This window comes from Pseudorasbora parva, chromosome 4 (assembly GCF_024679245.1).
Source record: "Pseudorasbora parva isolate DD20220531a chromosome 4, ASM2467924v1, whole genome shotgun sequence".
Lineage (NCBI taxonomy): Eukaryota > Metazoa > Chordata > Actinopteri > Cypriniformes > Gobionidae > Pseudorasbora > Pseudorasbora parva.
The window spans coordinates 10,385,105-10,398,160 of NC_090175.1; the positions used below are offsets into that span (position 1 = coordinate 10,385,105).

At 39.1% G+C, this 13,056-nt stretch overlaps 1 protein-coding gene across 1 annotated transcript; it reads right to left on the minus strand.

Moving 5' to 3' along the window:
• Nucleotides 1-215: 215 nt before the first annotated feature.
• Nucleotides 216-6,798, minus strand: zgc:66455 (uncharacterized protein LOC393502 homolog). The gene is made up of 10 exons (XM_067440843.1): nt 6,662-6,798; nt 6,561-6,582; nt 5,489-5,902; nt 4,575-5,234; nt 4,337-4,396; nt 3,964-4,049; nt 3,807-3,865; nt 3,575-3,726; nt 888-1,025; nt 216-730 (listed from the first exon to the last, which is right to left on the minus strand). The coding sequence occupies exons 1-10, from the start codon at nt 6,719-6,721 to the stop codon at nt 357-359; spliced, it is 2,025 nt and encodes a 674-aa protein (XP_067296944.1). The 5' UTR covers nt 6,722-6,798; the 3' UTR covers nt 216-356.
• Between the last annotated feature and the right edge of the window lie 6,258 nt (nt 6,799-13,056).

Sequence of the window (13,056 nt, forward strand, 5' to 3'; positions counted from 1 at the left end):
TGTTAGCTACAATATATAATTACTAAAAGTAACTATTTTGGGCTCACTTTTAACGCGCTACTTTACTAGTGATATGGGAAAATAAATGTGACTTAATGCATTACCCCGACATTGAAATTTACAGAGTACAGAAAGCACTTTTGATTTCTATTTTTTTTTTAGAGTGAGAAGTCTTCTGTGAACAAAAATACAAGAACAGACCAAACACAAACCAGTGTTTCACCAAATCAATTCATAAATTATAAACTAGCACAGGAAAAAAGCAAGCATGGAAACAAAGTAAATAGTTCACTAGTACAAATAAAAACCCAGTGAAGTGCAGTGAATTTAGCGACAGACGAGAGCAACACTAACAATCAGAACTGGTGTTTCTCAGCATGGATTTTACTTCTAAATCCATCAGGAGGCACTAGAGAGCTGAAGCGTAATAATGGCAGGTCCAGAGAGCGGTGGCCATCTTTGGGGATCCTCATGGGTGGGGGTGGAGGCGGGAATCTGGACACGCCAATGCAATCATCATTTCCTGTGTTATTGTTGTCATCGTCACTGGCCACGGCATCCACGACACTGCTAACGTTGCTTTTTTGGCAGTGAGGCAGGAACACCCCCCTAAAGTGTCGGCGATATAGATAAAGCATCACCAAGAGCAACAGCAAGATGAGCAACACGAGCAGGCCACAGATGGCGTAAACACCCCGGAGGATTCTGGGAGATAACGTCCCGCTACAGTCTAGAAAGTGAGTGGAGAGGAAAATGTAAAAAAGTTATGATAGGCAATTAAAAAACAGGCAAGCGAAGGCAAGTTATTGGGAAAATACTGAATATACGGTATCATCCATGAACAGAGTAGACATGTCAATATAAACTTCTGAATATCAGTCTCTCACCAAGTTCAGCAGATTCCACACAAACGCTCACGCCCTCGCGGTAACCATGGAGACAGCGACAGGAGTACGAGCCGAACTGATTCACACACTCGGCGTGAGCGCCACACACCACCATTTGCGTATCGCACTCATCGATGTCTTCAAACACACACACGAATTCACCAGTTTAGAGTGGATTGAGATAAACAGATGTTTTGGTAAGATCACGACTGCATAAGTCTCCATCTAAAATCATTTTAAGCCAGTATTTTTTGACTACATGAATTGTGTTTAAGACACGCTGTCACACTGAAGGACTATATCCATCCATCCATCCATCCATCCAATTAATCATCTAGTCTATCTATCCAGCCATCCATCCATCCATCATCTACTGTATCTATCCACCCATCCAATCATCTATCCATCCATCTAATTATTAGGGGTGTAAGAAAATATCGATACACGTGACTATCGCGATATGTTTGTCGATACTGTATCGATTCTCAAAATATATATTTATTTATTATTTTGTGGCTTTGTTTTCAAATTAATCCACAGACTGTGTAAAACCCAACAGCTAGAGGGCAGTGTTATCTCAGTCAGAACGTAACTGACTGTGTGTGTATATACCAAGCCTGCAGTCTCCCTCTCATTTACTGAAGCTTTCGCGCCTCGATCGCCCCCCGGTGACCGGTCCCAGTATAGCCGCCCCTCTGTGTTTTCTAATGGACGCGAGGCAAACTAAATAATAAAATTACACTTCAAAAATGTTTCCCCAAAGTTAGTTTATGTCACTGAAGGCAGTTATCATCACGATGATTTCATTTCAGGTGTTCGTTTTAAAAATAAGTTTACTTTGAGTTAGTTATTTGATTCTATAAAAATGGTGTGTGTGACGTCATGATTGACAGCTGAGACTGACGGCTTCTCTGAGTGAAGTTGTCACTGAGGCACTAACGGACTTTTTTCAGAATTTTTTGGGAGCAGATTAGAGCTTTAGCTTTAATTTCTACATTTCCAAAACTGTTTATTTCACACCAACATAATGAATTGTTCTGCATCTGCGAGAGTGTGGGCGGGCTTTTGATATCGCGACTGTACTTCCTGCTCTACTTCCTGCGCTCTACTGCGCAACTCCGGTCCCAAGATGTCCGGGCAGTGCAAGGCCTCCTGAAAGCTTCAAATCTGCCAAGCGGAAACGGATGATGTCGAGTCGTCCATATTTTTTTACGGTCTATGGTATATACCAAGCCTGCAGGCTCCCTCTCAGATACTGAAGCTTTCGCGCCTCGATCGCCCCCCGGTGACCGGTCCCAGTATAGCCGCCCCTCTGTGTTTTCTAATGGACACGAGGCAAACTAAACAGTAAAATTACACTTCAAATATTTTTTCCTCAAATAAGTTAGTTTATGTCATTGAAGGCAGTTATCATCACGATGATTTCATTTCAAGTGTTCGTTTTTTAAATAAGTTTAGTTTGAGTTAGTTATCTGATGCTATAAAAATGGGGGGTGTGACGTCATGATTGACAGCTGAGACTGACGGCTTCTCTGAGTGAAGTTGTCACTGAGGCACTAACGGAATTTTTTCAGAATTTTTTGGGAGCAGATTAGAGCTTTAGCTTTAATTTCTACATTTCCATAACTGTTTTTCACATCAACATAATTAATTGTTCTGCATCTGTGAGAGTGTGGGCGGGCTTTTGATATCGCAGCTGTACTTCCTGCTCTACTGCGCAACTCCGGTCCCGAAATCGCTACTGCGCAGACTCGGTCCCAAGATGTCAGCGCCGTGCACCCCCGCCTGAAAGCTTCAAATATGGCAAGCGGAAACGGATGATGTCGAGTCGTCCATATTTTTTTTACGGTCTATGGTATATACATTTATATACAGTGGGTACGGAAAGTATTCAGACCCCCATTCATTTTTCACTCTGTTATATTGCAGCCATTTGCTAAAATCATTTAAGCTATTTTTTTTCTCATTAATGTACACACAGCACCCCATACTGACACTGGGTCATTCAGACCCTTTGCTCAAATGAAGGTGTAGAACCATCTCAAGGATGATCAGAAGAAATGGACAGCACCTGAGTTAAATATACGAGTGTCACAGCAAAGGGTCTGAATACTTAGGACCATGTGATATTTCAGGTTTTTTTTTTAAATAAATTGTGTGTATATTAATGAGAATTTTTTTTTAACTTAAATGATTTTAGCAAATGGCTGCAATAGAACAAAGTGAAAAATTCAGAGTCTGAATACTTTCTGTACCCACTGTATATGTGCACATGTATATTACTAGTCACAGGAAGATGGACGGATGATTGGATAGATGATTTTATTGATTTATTATGATTATAATGATTATTATTACCATCATTATTATTATTATGTACTTTGAGATTCTTCGGAATGAAAAGTGCGTTATAAATAAAATCTATTATTATTACGAATTAGTATATAGATAGCTAAAATATCTATATACTAGATAACAATAATAATAATACTAAAAAATGCAATTAAAATAACAGTGCTTTCCCAAAAAGTAAATTAGAAACATTACATTTAAATTAAATAAAAATGTTTTAAATAGAGTTTTACTAAAATATTTTCATTGTATTTAAATATTTAAACACCATTTAATTTAAATATGAATATAAATACATTATAGAAAATGAGCAAGAGCGACAGGTGTGCGATCACCTTCAGTAGAGACAGATGCAATGACGCCCTGAGTTTTGCTGGTTTGGGATCTGATGGTTCGGTCCTGTAGCTCCTGCAGACGGGACTGAAGAGCTCCTACAGCGCCCTTCTCAAACCGCAACCACACAATGAAGAAAACGCCAGAACTCAACCTAAAAACAAACCCATCGCCAGTCTGTCAGCAGATCTACTGGAAGAATCTCCCAATGAACATGCTTCAGGAAGTGCTCACTTTTTCAGTCTTTTGAAGTCCAGACTCTTCAGGGGGAGATGTCCACACGCTTCTTGTATCTGTAAAACAATATTGAGCCCGAAAGTGGCCCGTTTGACTGAACATCTAGGGGAATCATAATATTTAGGAAATATTAAGGAATCATATTGAGCATCACCATGGTCTCTAAAGCAGGTCTGAGGGAAAAGGGTTCTTCATAATGAGGCTTCAGAAGGACCTCTACATCCACCTCCAACAACAGCTCTGATTGGACAGATGATATTACAGCAGAAGAACGTTTGCCCTTATAAACTTTCAACAGTGGACCTAAACTTTGACCTGAATTTTTAGGTTAAGGCAAGTCAAGTTTATTTATATTGCGCATTTCACACACAATGGCAATTCAAAGCGCTTTACATAGAAAGTGATAACATGCATTAGAAAAAGAATACCATGCGTAAAAATAAAAATGGTTGTAAAGAAAATAAAAAAGATAAAATGGTGATAAATAGATCCCTATCTGCTAAAGGTTTAAGGAAAGCACTCCTCACCTCCAGGTAAATGACTGCTGTGAGTGACATTTCCTATGCTCTGCTGGTAGTGAGCTTTCTCTGTGGATGGAAACAACAATATAATAATTATATTAGGCATTTTTAATTTCTTATGTAATTAGAACATCTTGGCGTGCCTGATTGTCATTGGAAAATTGGGGGGGAAAAACAGTGATGGTCATAAGAGAGGATCTATGCAAAATGTACTGCCTTTTAAATGTAAAGAATGTAACTGCACCTTTGCGGTGTAGTTTGGGTTGTGTGTCCAGTGTGACGCTGCTCTCACTCGCTGTCGTCTTCATAGAAACATCTTCCCCATCATCCCGCGGCCCCACTTTCTCAACATCAGACGCCATTTTGGGTCGGCCCGGCTCCATCTCATCAGGAGAGTGTGTTTGCGCGTGCACATTCCTACGCATGGGAGATGGAGGGCGAGCAGCGGGTTTACCAGCTTCGCTCCTGGTGTGTGGCGGTTGAGTGTTTGGGCCGAGCGTATCTGTGAGCTGTGTGTAAGCCGCCTGGTACCTGGAGCGGAGCTGAGCTGGTCCACTTCCCGATTGATTTTGTTGGGTCTCAGTGGCCAACCCACCAGCTGCTTCTAGTGACGTTGCAGAGAAATGATTGCCGTTGTATGCATCATCGTCAGATGCAACATCACTGTCGTAACCAAACGATAGATTGCGAGGAGCTAAATTCGTAGTCGAATCCTGAGGACTCTTTTCCCAGGATTCCCTTTTCCCGAAAGGGAGTTCATTCATCACTGAGGTGGAGCCAAATGTCACAGACCTGGTCAGACCAGAAGAAGCGGTTTGGGTGTTCAGACCTGGCGGAGCAGCTGTAACTGCATCCATTTCATCTCCATCACCTAATGTTGCTTCTATCACGTCTATAGGAATGTCTGTACAGAGAAATACAGTGTCAACATCTACACATCAGTTTACTAAATAAATAAATATTACTCATATACTAATATATTTAGTACTTCTGTTCCTCTCAATTCTGATTTCGTTTTAACTCCTACGGTGGCCGATTTAGTCCAAGATTAACATGGCTTCCAGTTCGACCTTGTCCATGAGTGCAATCGAGTGTTAAAACACGAAAGACGAAGCTTTAATTTACTGGTATGTCCCTCTTTGGCTAATAATAACTCACCTTCATACTCAAGATTAGGAGTATCCAGAGGTCCGAAAGATTTATAACGTCCATAGAAGCCCCTGTATGGGCCGGGAAGGTTCCTGTCGATGAGCAGCACCACCTGAACAGTGTTGGACACAGAGGTGTATCGGGCCTTACTCCAGCACCTCTCCAGGACCCTCTGTCCTCCCGCAGCCGCTGGAGACTCATCCAGGTGGATCTGATCGCTCTTCAGGTGACAGGCGTCCGGGGACGTCAAGTCCTCCAGATACAGCTCCAAACGCTTCCCAGGATGCACCTGGATGGTCCAGTTGCACCACACTGGGGGGTTTGAGCACAGATAGTCAGGGGAGAAGAACTCACCACTGTCAGCGCGGAGAACTTGATGGCAGCTCCGCAGGGCATAGAAGGCGTATTGCTCTCGACCTCCACCTGACACGAGAGAGAGAGAGAAAGAATTAAGTTCACCTTTATTATTACAGTCAACTTTCTATTACAAAAGATTTACAAAAAAACTAAACACAACCCCCCCCCTTAAAACCGAGAGAGAGAGAGAGAGAGAGAGAGAGAGAGAGAGAGAGAGAGAGAGAGAGAGAGAGAGAGAGAGAGAGAGAGAGAGAGAGAGAGAGAGAGAGAGAGAGAGAGAGAGAGAGAGAGAGAGAGAGAGAGAGAGAGAGAGAGAGAGAGAGAGAGAGAGAGAGAGAATTACTGGTCATTTAAATGAATAAAAATAACAATATCAAATAAAAACATACATTTCTTATACAATATATATATATATATATATATATATATATATATATATATATATATATATATATATATATATATATATATATATATATATATATATATATATATATATATATATATATATATTTAATGGTATAATTGATTTTCCCTTGAATAACCTAATTTTCACACAATAGTCATTGAATATTTTAGGAAAATATATAAAGTTGGAAAAAACCCGAGAACAACGTAAACAAACAAGCAGAGCGACATTTTTCATTCGTATAAAAACAAAAAAACAAAACAAAAACGTGTTCATAGGCTACTTATCATGAAAATATGACTGACAGCTGTTTACCTGCGGATGCCTGTCTGTCGATCTGCCAAAAACAGACAATATGAGTGAGATGTGAAGCGGAGAGACCGCCATCAGATGACTTATGATGATGAGCTACTCACCTCAGCACTGTTTATCAAACGTGTCAGATAGATTAATATCATAAGAATATATTTAGTCATTTTGGAATTATGATCGTGAACTTTCTGCGTTGTTGTCAGTTGCTTGTTTTAAAACATAAGCGGAAGAATCCGGCAGCATCACCTGTATTATATCTGCAGTTAATGAGACAAATTTACCTGTCGCGCATGACCGAATGACATGCGACGCTCTCTTGGTCCGACAGAGGGCGCTGCTCGGTCTTATTTCTTATGATTTAATCTAGGCTCGTATCTCGGTATTTACGAGTTGAACACGCATGAAAGTCACCACGAAATCGTAAATACCAGTGGGAACTTCGGGATTTTCTTTAAGCAAAAGAAAATGGAAACTGTGATTCATGTGGTAAAACAGAATCAGCAGAGCATACTTATAGAGTGTGATGCATATGAAGGAGCAAGATTTAAGATAAATCAAACTTTATGATCTGTTAAAATCAGTTGTCTCTTTAGGTTCTGTTAGGAAATGAATCAAAACAGTCTGGGATATTTCATGAATTAGTTATTTTCTTAAAACAAACAAGGCCAATAGATTTTAGAATTTTTTTTTATTATTTATTATTATTATTATTGGTTTCAAACTTCCAATCATTATGCGCTCCACACTCCTATCCAGTAGGTGGCGGGAATGCACCATTTAAATTGGTTTGGCAACTGCCATTAACATCAAACGAAGAAGACGAAGTTGGGGGCGTGCCCGTGAGAAACACTGCAGAATAGAATAAATGGATGCAATGTACATCTGTAGTTGAATATAACGGGTATTTAGCAGTGGCACTGTCAGGCTTTATCATTTAAGCTAGCATTGTAATAAAACAATTAGCCTAATATATAAGGTCAAGATACAGTTTACAGTGGCTTCATAGATTAATTAAAAACGTAAAAGATTAAAACTCACCTGATGATTTACATTCTTTGATGTTCATTATAAGCAGAGTTAAAGGACCTGTATGTAAGAAATGTATTTCAATGAATCATAAAATGGCCGTGATATCTTAAACTCCGTGGACCCTGTACAGGGACGGGAATGACATCGTCATGTATATACTTTCCATTTTAAATGTCTGTGGAGCTATGATGTTATATGTCGTACCATTTGAAAGTCAGTCTCTACTTTCTGGAGATATGCATCACTTTGGCATTTGTTTTACACAAAGTAATGTTTACACTATATTACTCTGGTCCCATTTCCGCCTGGATTTGGCCTTCCCAAATTGAAAAGCCTCCCATACACACATACAGTGGTCTAGCTAGGTTCAAAATATTGGTGTCATTTTACAGGAAACCCTTTAAAGTTACATAAAACACTGCTAAAAGGGATAAACATGTAAGTATATGTTGTGTAAGCTATTATACCCCCCCCCCCCAAAAAAAGGCGCTTTTTGATTTTTTTATATAAATTAATTTTTGAAAGTGTGTAACTCAGGCCCTGTGTGCTCTAGGACCCTGCAGGCACTTTGGGCTGTTTCCAGCATATATAATTAATTTAATGACATGAGAATATTGCATTTATATCACTGTATATGATGGTGGGAAGGGGTGGTGGAGGGGGGGAAAGGTGGAAAAAAGGGGGGTCATCCCTTCAGATCCATTTGAATAAATCACAAGGTGACACAACATGACACAGGCAAACTTCGTTTTTCCACTGTTTTCTGTAATTTAGTGGAAACAGCCCAAACTGTCTACAGGTTCCTAGAGCACACAGGGCCTGAGTTACACACTTTCAAAAATGAACTTATGGGGGGGGGGAAATCAAAAAGCACCTACTTTTGGGGGGGTTATTACAGCTTAGACAACAGAAACACATGTTTATGACTTAGCATTGTTTTATGTAACTTCAAAGGGTTTCCTGCAAAATGACACCAACATTTCGAACCTAGACCATGTGTATGGAAAGCTTTTTAATCTGGGTAGGCCAAATCCAGGCAGAAATCCCCAAAAATGGCCCTGAGTGTAAGAGGTTAAGAAATCATGTTCATTTCAAATAACTTCTATCACTGACAACAGTAGTCCGGCCAGGTTATTATTGTCATCATAAAGTTGTTGTCTCAGTCCTCAACTGATGTTGATGTTGACATGTTGTGTTTTGGCCTGAAGCTCCGCCCTCCACCTATCGACCAATCATGAAGTCAGTAGTGTTTGGGCATCCGGGTTGCCAGATCTGCTCTAGTTACCACAGCTGCAGATCTACAAACATTTCTGCTGATCCTGCAGACAATCTGGCAACCTCGAGTCAGGGGGAGGGGGATACACCGCTCTACAGTCAAAGTGATTGCAGTACCAGTTTTGGCCACAATCATACATACACTTCCTTTAACGAACCTTGCTGTATTTTCGTGAAATTAATTCAAATAAAGTACACCGCCATCTTGCTCCGACCAAAGAGACTTAAACACACATGATGTCGTAAACACGACTTCTCACCTCGTAAATACCAACACAAGTCCAGTCCTTCTGAGGCTCGTAGCTTGTATCTTCGTCAGCAATTAACCCATAAGAACCCGGACTAATTTATCCTTATAGGAAAATTATGAGACATATAAACCAGGCTTAATGGACCTCATGTTTCTGCAGTTGTTTTTGAAATATTATATCTCCTCTTTGTGGAAGATCTGTAATGCTATATATTACATTAGGCATTTACTTATCAGTAAAAAAACAAACAAACAAACAAACAAAAAACATTATCTATAGCCTATATATTTTTTGTTAAATAACAGTTTTTTTTTTACAACAATTATGCATATTATTCAAAATTATTAACAAATTATATCAAGCCATGGATGGATCTTTCAACACTTATCCTCTGCTTGCTGATTTTAAGAATCATTGTTGTCAGTGAAATGTAGACATGCTTGTAGAGTCTGAAAACAGTTGCGTGACATGTTGTCAGCCACCATGGGACACATGCAATTTTTTCAAGTATGCACCATTTCCTGGCATTTGGTGCAGATCATGCGCAGATCAATACCAATCAATATTTCCATTTTTTAAGCAGTTAAGCAGTGCTGTTAATTTTTTCCCCCAGATGTTATATAACACAGAGAAAGTAGGCTTATATAACTAACGTGATTAGATTGGGCAGGCGTCACTGATTGGGACAGCCTATCAGCAATCACCCTCAGCTTTCTGCCAAAGTCAACTCCATGGTGAGATTTAGATAAGAGACGAAACAATGGGTGAAGACTCAGCAGGTCCATCCCGGGAGTGTGTCGACCCGTGATGTTCTTCAGTATGCGGTGTGTTTAACACAGTCAGGAAAAAAATCCATTAAAACTCTAGCAGAGGTTTGTCAGAGCGTTGCCTTTGTGCTATTGCATTGTGGACAAGTGAGAAATGTTAAATAAAGCAACATGGTAAAGTGATAAAAATGACTTGAAATTCCTTTTACATTATTTTAAACATTAATATTTTTCATAACTCTATGTAGGATGTTTCTGCACATAAAAGTAAGCACTGTGGCAGTAGTAATGCAATATTTAGAAAATGTACTCTTGATACTCAAGTACTTTTAAAACCAAGAACTTCAGTACTTTTACTTTAGTAGACATCTGACTGTAGTATTTCTTTTCTCATACTTGAGTAAAATTTAGCAAAGGGTATCTGTACTTTTACTCAAGTTATGAAGCTGTGTACTCTGTCCGCCTCTGATGTTGGTGAAAGAAAATATAAGAAATTTAAACTTTATAAAGTAAATTGTCTACAAGAGCCACGTGGATTATTTTTTATAATTGATGGATGCACATTTTTGGGCTTCAAATTTTGGGCACCTATTCACTGCCATTTTGAAGCTTGGATTAGCCAGGATATTTATTAATATACGGTAACTCTGATTGTCATACATCTAGGTTTGCTTGAGGGTGAGTAAATCATTTTCTTTTCTTTCTTTATTTTTGGGTGAACTATCCCTTTAAGGCTGACTCGCCAATCTTTAGCCGTGTTTTTTGGCACAACCAACAACTTACTATTTGATTTTGGCAGCGATCTTGTTACAGATTGGAAAGGTATTGGGGCAGTTCTATGAAGACATTTAAAAACTAATAATAGGATTTTCAATTCAATTGTGAATGATACAGGCAGCCAGTGAAGGGATCTGAGTGTTGGAGTAATGTGATTTCTAATTTTAGAGTGAGTTTACATTCGTGCGAATGCATTATGAACTCTTTGTAAGTGCTCTTTGGTAAGTCTACGTAACAAATGCATGAAGAAGTTTCTCATTTTAGAAGGGGAGAGAATGTCACGTACTTTAAAGATGTTTCTGACAGTAGTCCATTTCATTTGTAATTGGAATGTAAGCCTGATAAAATAGCGTTTGCATCAAATATGGCGTCAAAATTGTGTACTTAAAATTGCTACCAGGATCATGTGATCAAAAATGACTTCCAGCTGCATCTGAAATCACATAAGATCCAAACTGTGTTTTGGCACCCTTGAAAGGGGCGCCATGGCATGGGGCGTTCTAAATGAAAGTTAACAACTGAATCCCTTTATGAATACGGTCCCTTTCTTGTCTGGCTATCACCAGACCAAACATTGGTCTTGGTCCTTGAGAGCAGGAGTATGCTCTGTATTTTCTACTGCACAAGAGACGTGATAAACGATCATTATTCAAATGACTCTGTACAATTGGATAGTCCTTCAACCAATCAGACTACAAGAGGCGTGATCAAGGAGCAAACCAGTCTGTGATTGGTTCCAGCAAAAGTGTAACAGAAGCAGTAGAAATGAATGCTCGATCCAGGCAGGTTTTTGAGCCTATAAATTACAACTTCAAACCATGACTGACGACTTTGTCGTGTTTCAGCCAAAGTTACGCCAGACTCCCTGAGCGCAAGGAATTGCGTAGCTAAATGTAAACAAAGCATGGCGGACCATACAGGGCTTATGCTCATTTACAATCATTTCTATCTCCAAAGGCGCTTACTTTTTACTTATTTGGGAAACAGAGGAGAAAAAACGGCACATAAGGCAAGAGAAGCTGTTATACCTTTTATTTTATGTTCTTTGTATATTTGGAAATGTATTTGGTATTCATTTATTCTTGTACTCAATGGACTGGAAACTAGCTGACGCTAGAGAAGCTGCTGATAATGCATAACATTTGCGGATAAATAACATTAGAGCAATACCTTATTTTAATAAATGATTTGGTTTTTAATGTATGACTTACATAAACACCGCATCCGTAGGGCTGCCATTGTTGTTTCACGGGCTATGTGATGTCAGAACTCGTAACTGGGAGTACATCGATCTAGTACGGGTTCACGGGCGGGACGTCACAAGTTTAATGGCCGTTCCAGTGCACTTTCACGGGTTGAAGGTTAGAAAAACATGGATCACGGTTTGTCTGGAACGTGGCATAGTGTACAGGTTAGACTGAGGTGCAGGCCAAAATCAAATCGCCGGCAGATCAAGCTGGGTTTACCAAGTCTTGTCCCTTTCACAAGTCCGTCACTTCAAGGAAGTCAATTTATAATTTATGGTCATGTTCTGCCCTTTGGGGTGAGGAGGGGATAGAGGGATGCTCTCTTAAGTACCTACCTTGGATAAGAAATTACTAGCCTACTTCGCAACCTCTAAATAGGCCTACATTCTATATGTGTGTAGCATGAATTTAATCTGGATAATCTGGAAAAGTACATTCAATATGTGTGTAGCATGAATGTAACTACATTTGCCATGTTGTCATTATCACAGAACTTCCTGTCTTCATTGGCACACTGTAAAAAATTATTTAGAAAAAAAGTTACCTGGTTGCCTTAAAATTTTGAGTTAATTGAAATTAAAATTTTGAGTTAATACAATGACAATTTTTTGAGATTCGACAACCTTTATTAAAATATTATTAAAAGATTTTGTAAGCATATTGGGTAATTGTGTGTGTTTTATTTCTGATGACGCAGTGAAACATGCCAAATAGTGTTATTTTAATGATTTATCAAAAAATGTATGTGGTTCAGATACAAAAATATTTTGAGTTTCTATTTATTAAACAAATTTCCTTCATTGTATCAACTCAAATTTTTAATTTCAATAAACTCAAAATTTTAAGGCAACCAGGTTACTTACTTTTTTAAGTTAAACCAACAAAAACCAACCAAATTTTTTTACAGTGCATTCACAAATCTTCTCCCGTGGCCCTAATGGTAAAGGGTCCATGCTCTATCTCGCCGGTAGTAGCTATTAGGACAGGTACTAGCTGTCTAGTTTTTTTTTGAGTACTGTGAATTCAGACATACTTCTTTTGTCAAATAGCTATGCTTTTCGCCAACTAGGGGAGAGCGGGGCAAAACCTTATGCTTTTTGACTGTCTCAGTTTAAATCCACTTGGGGTTTAGAGTGTTTATTTTTTCCCACAT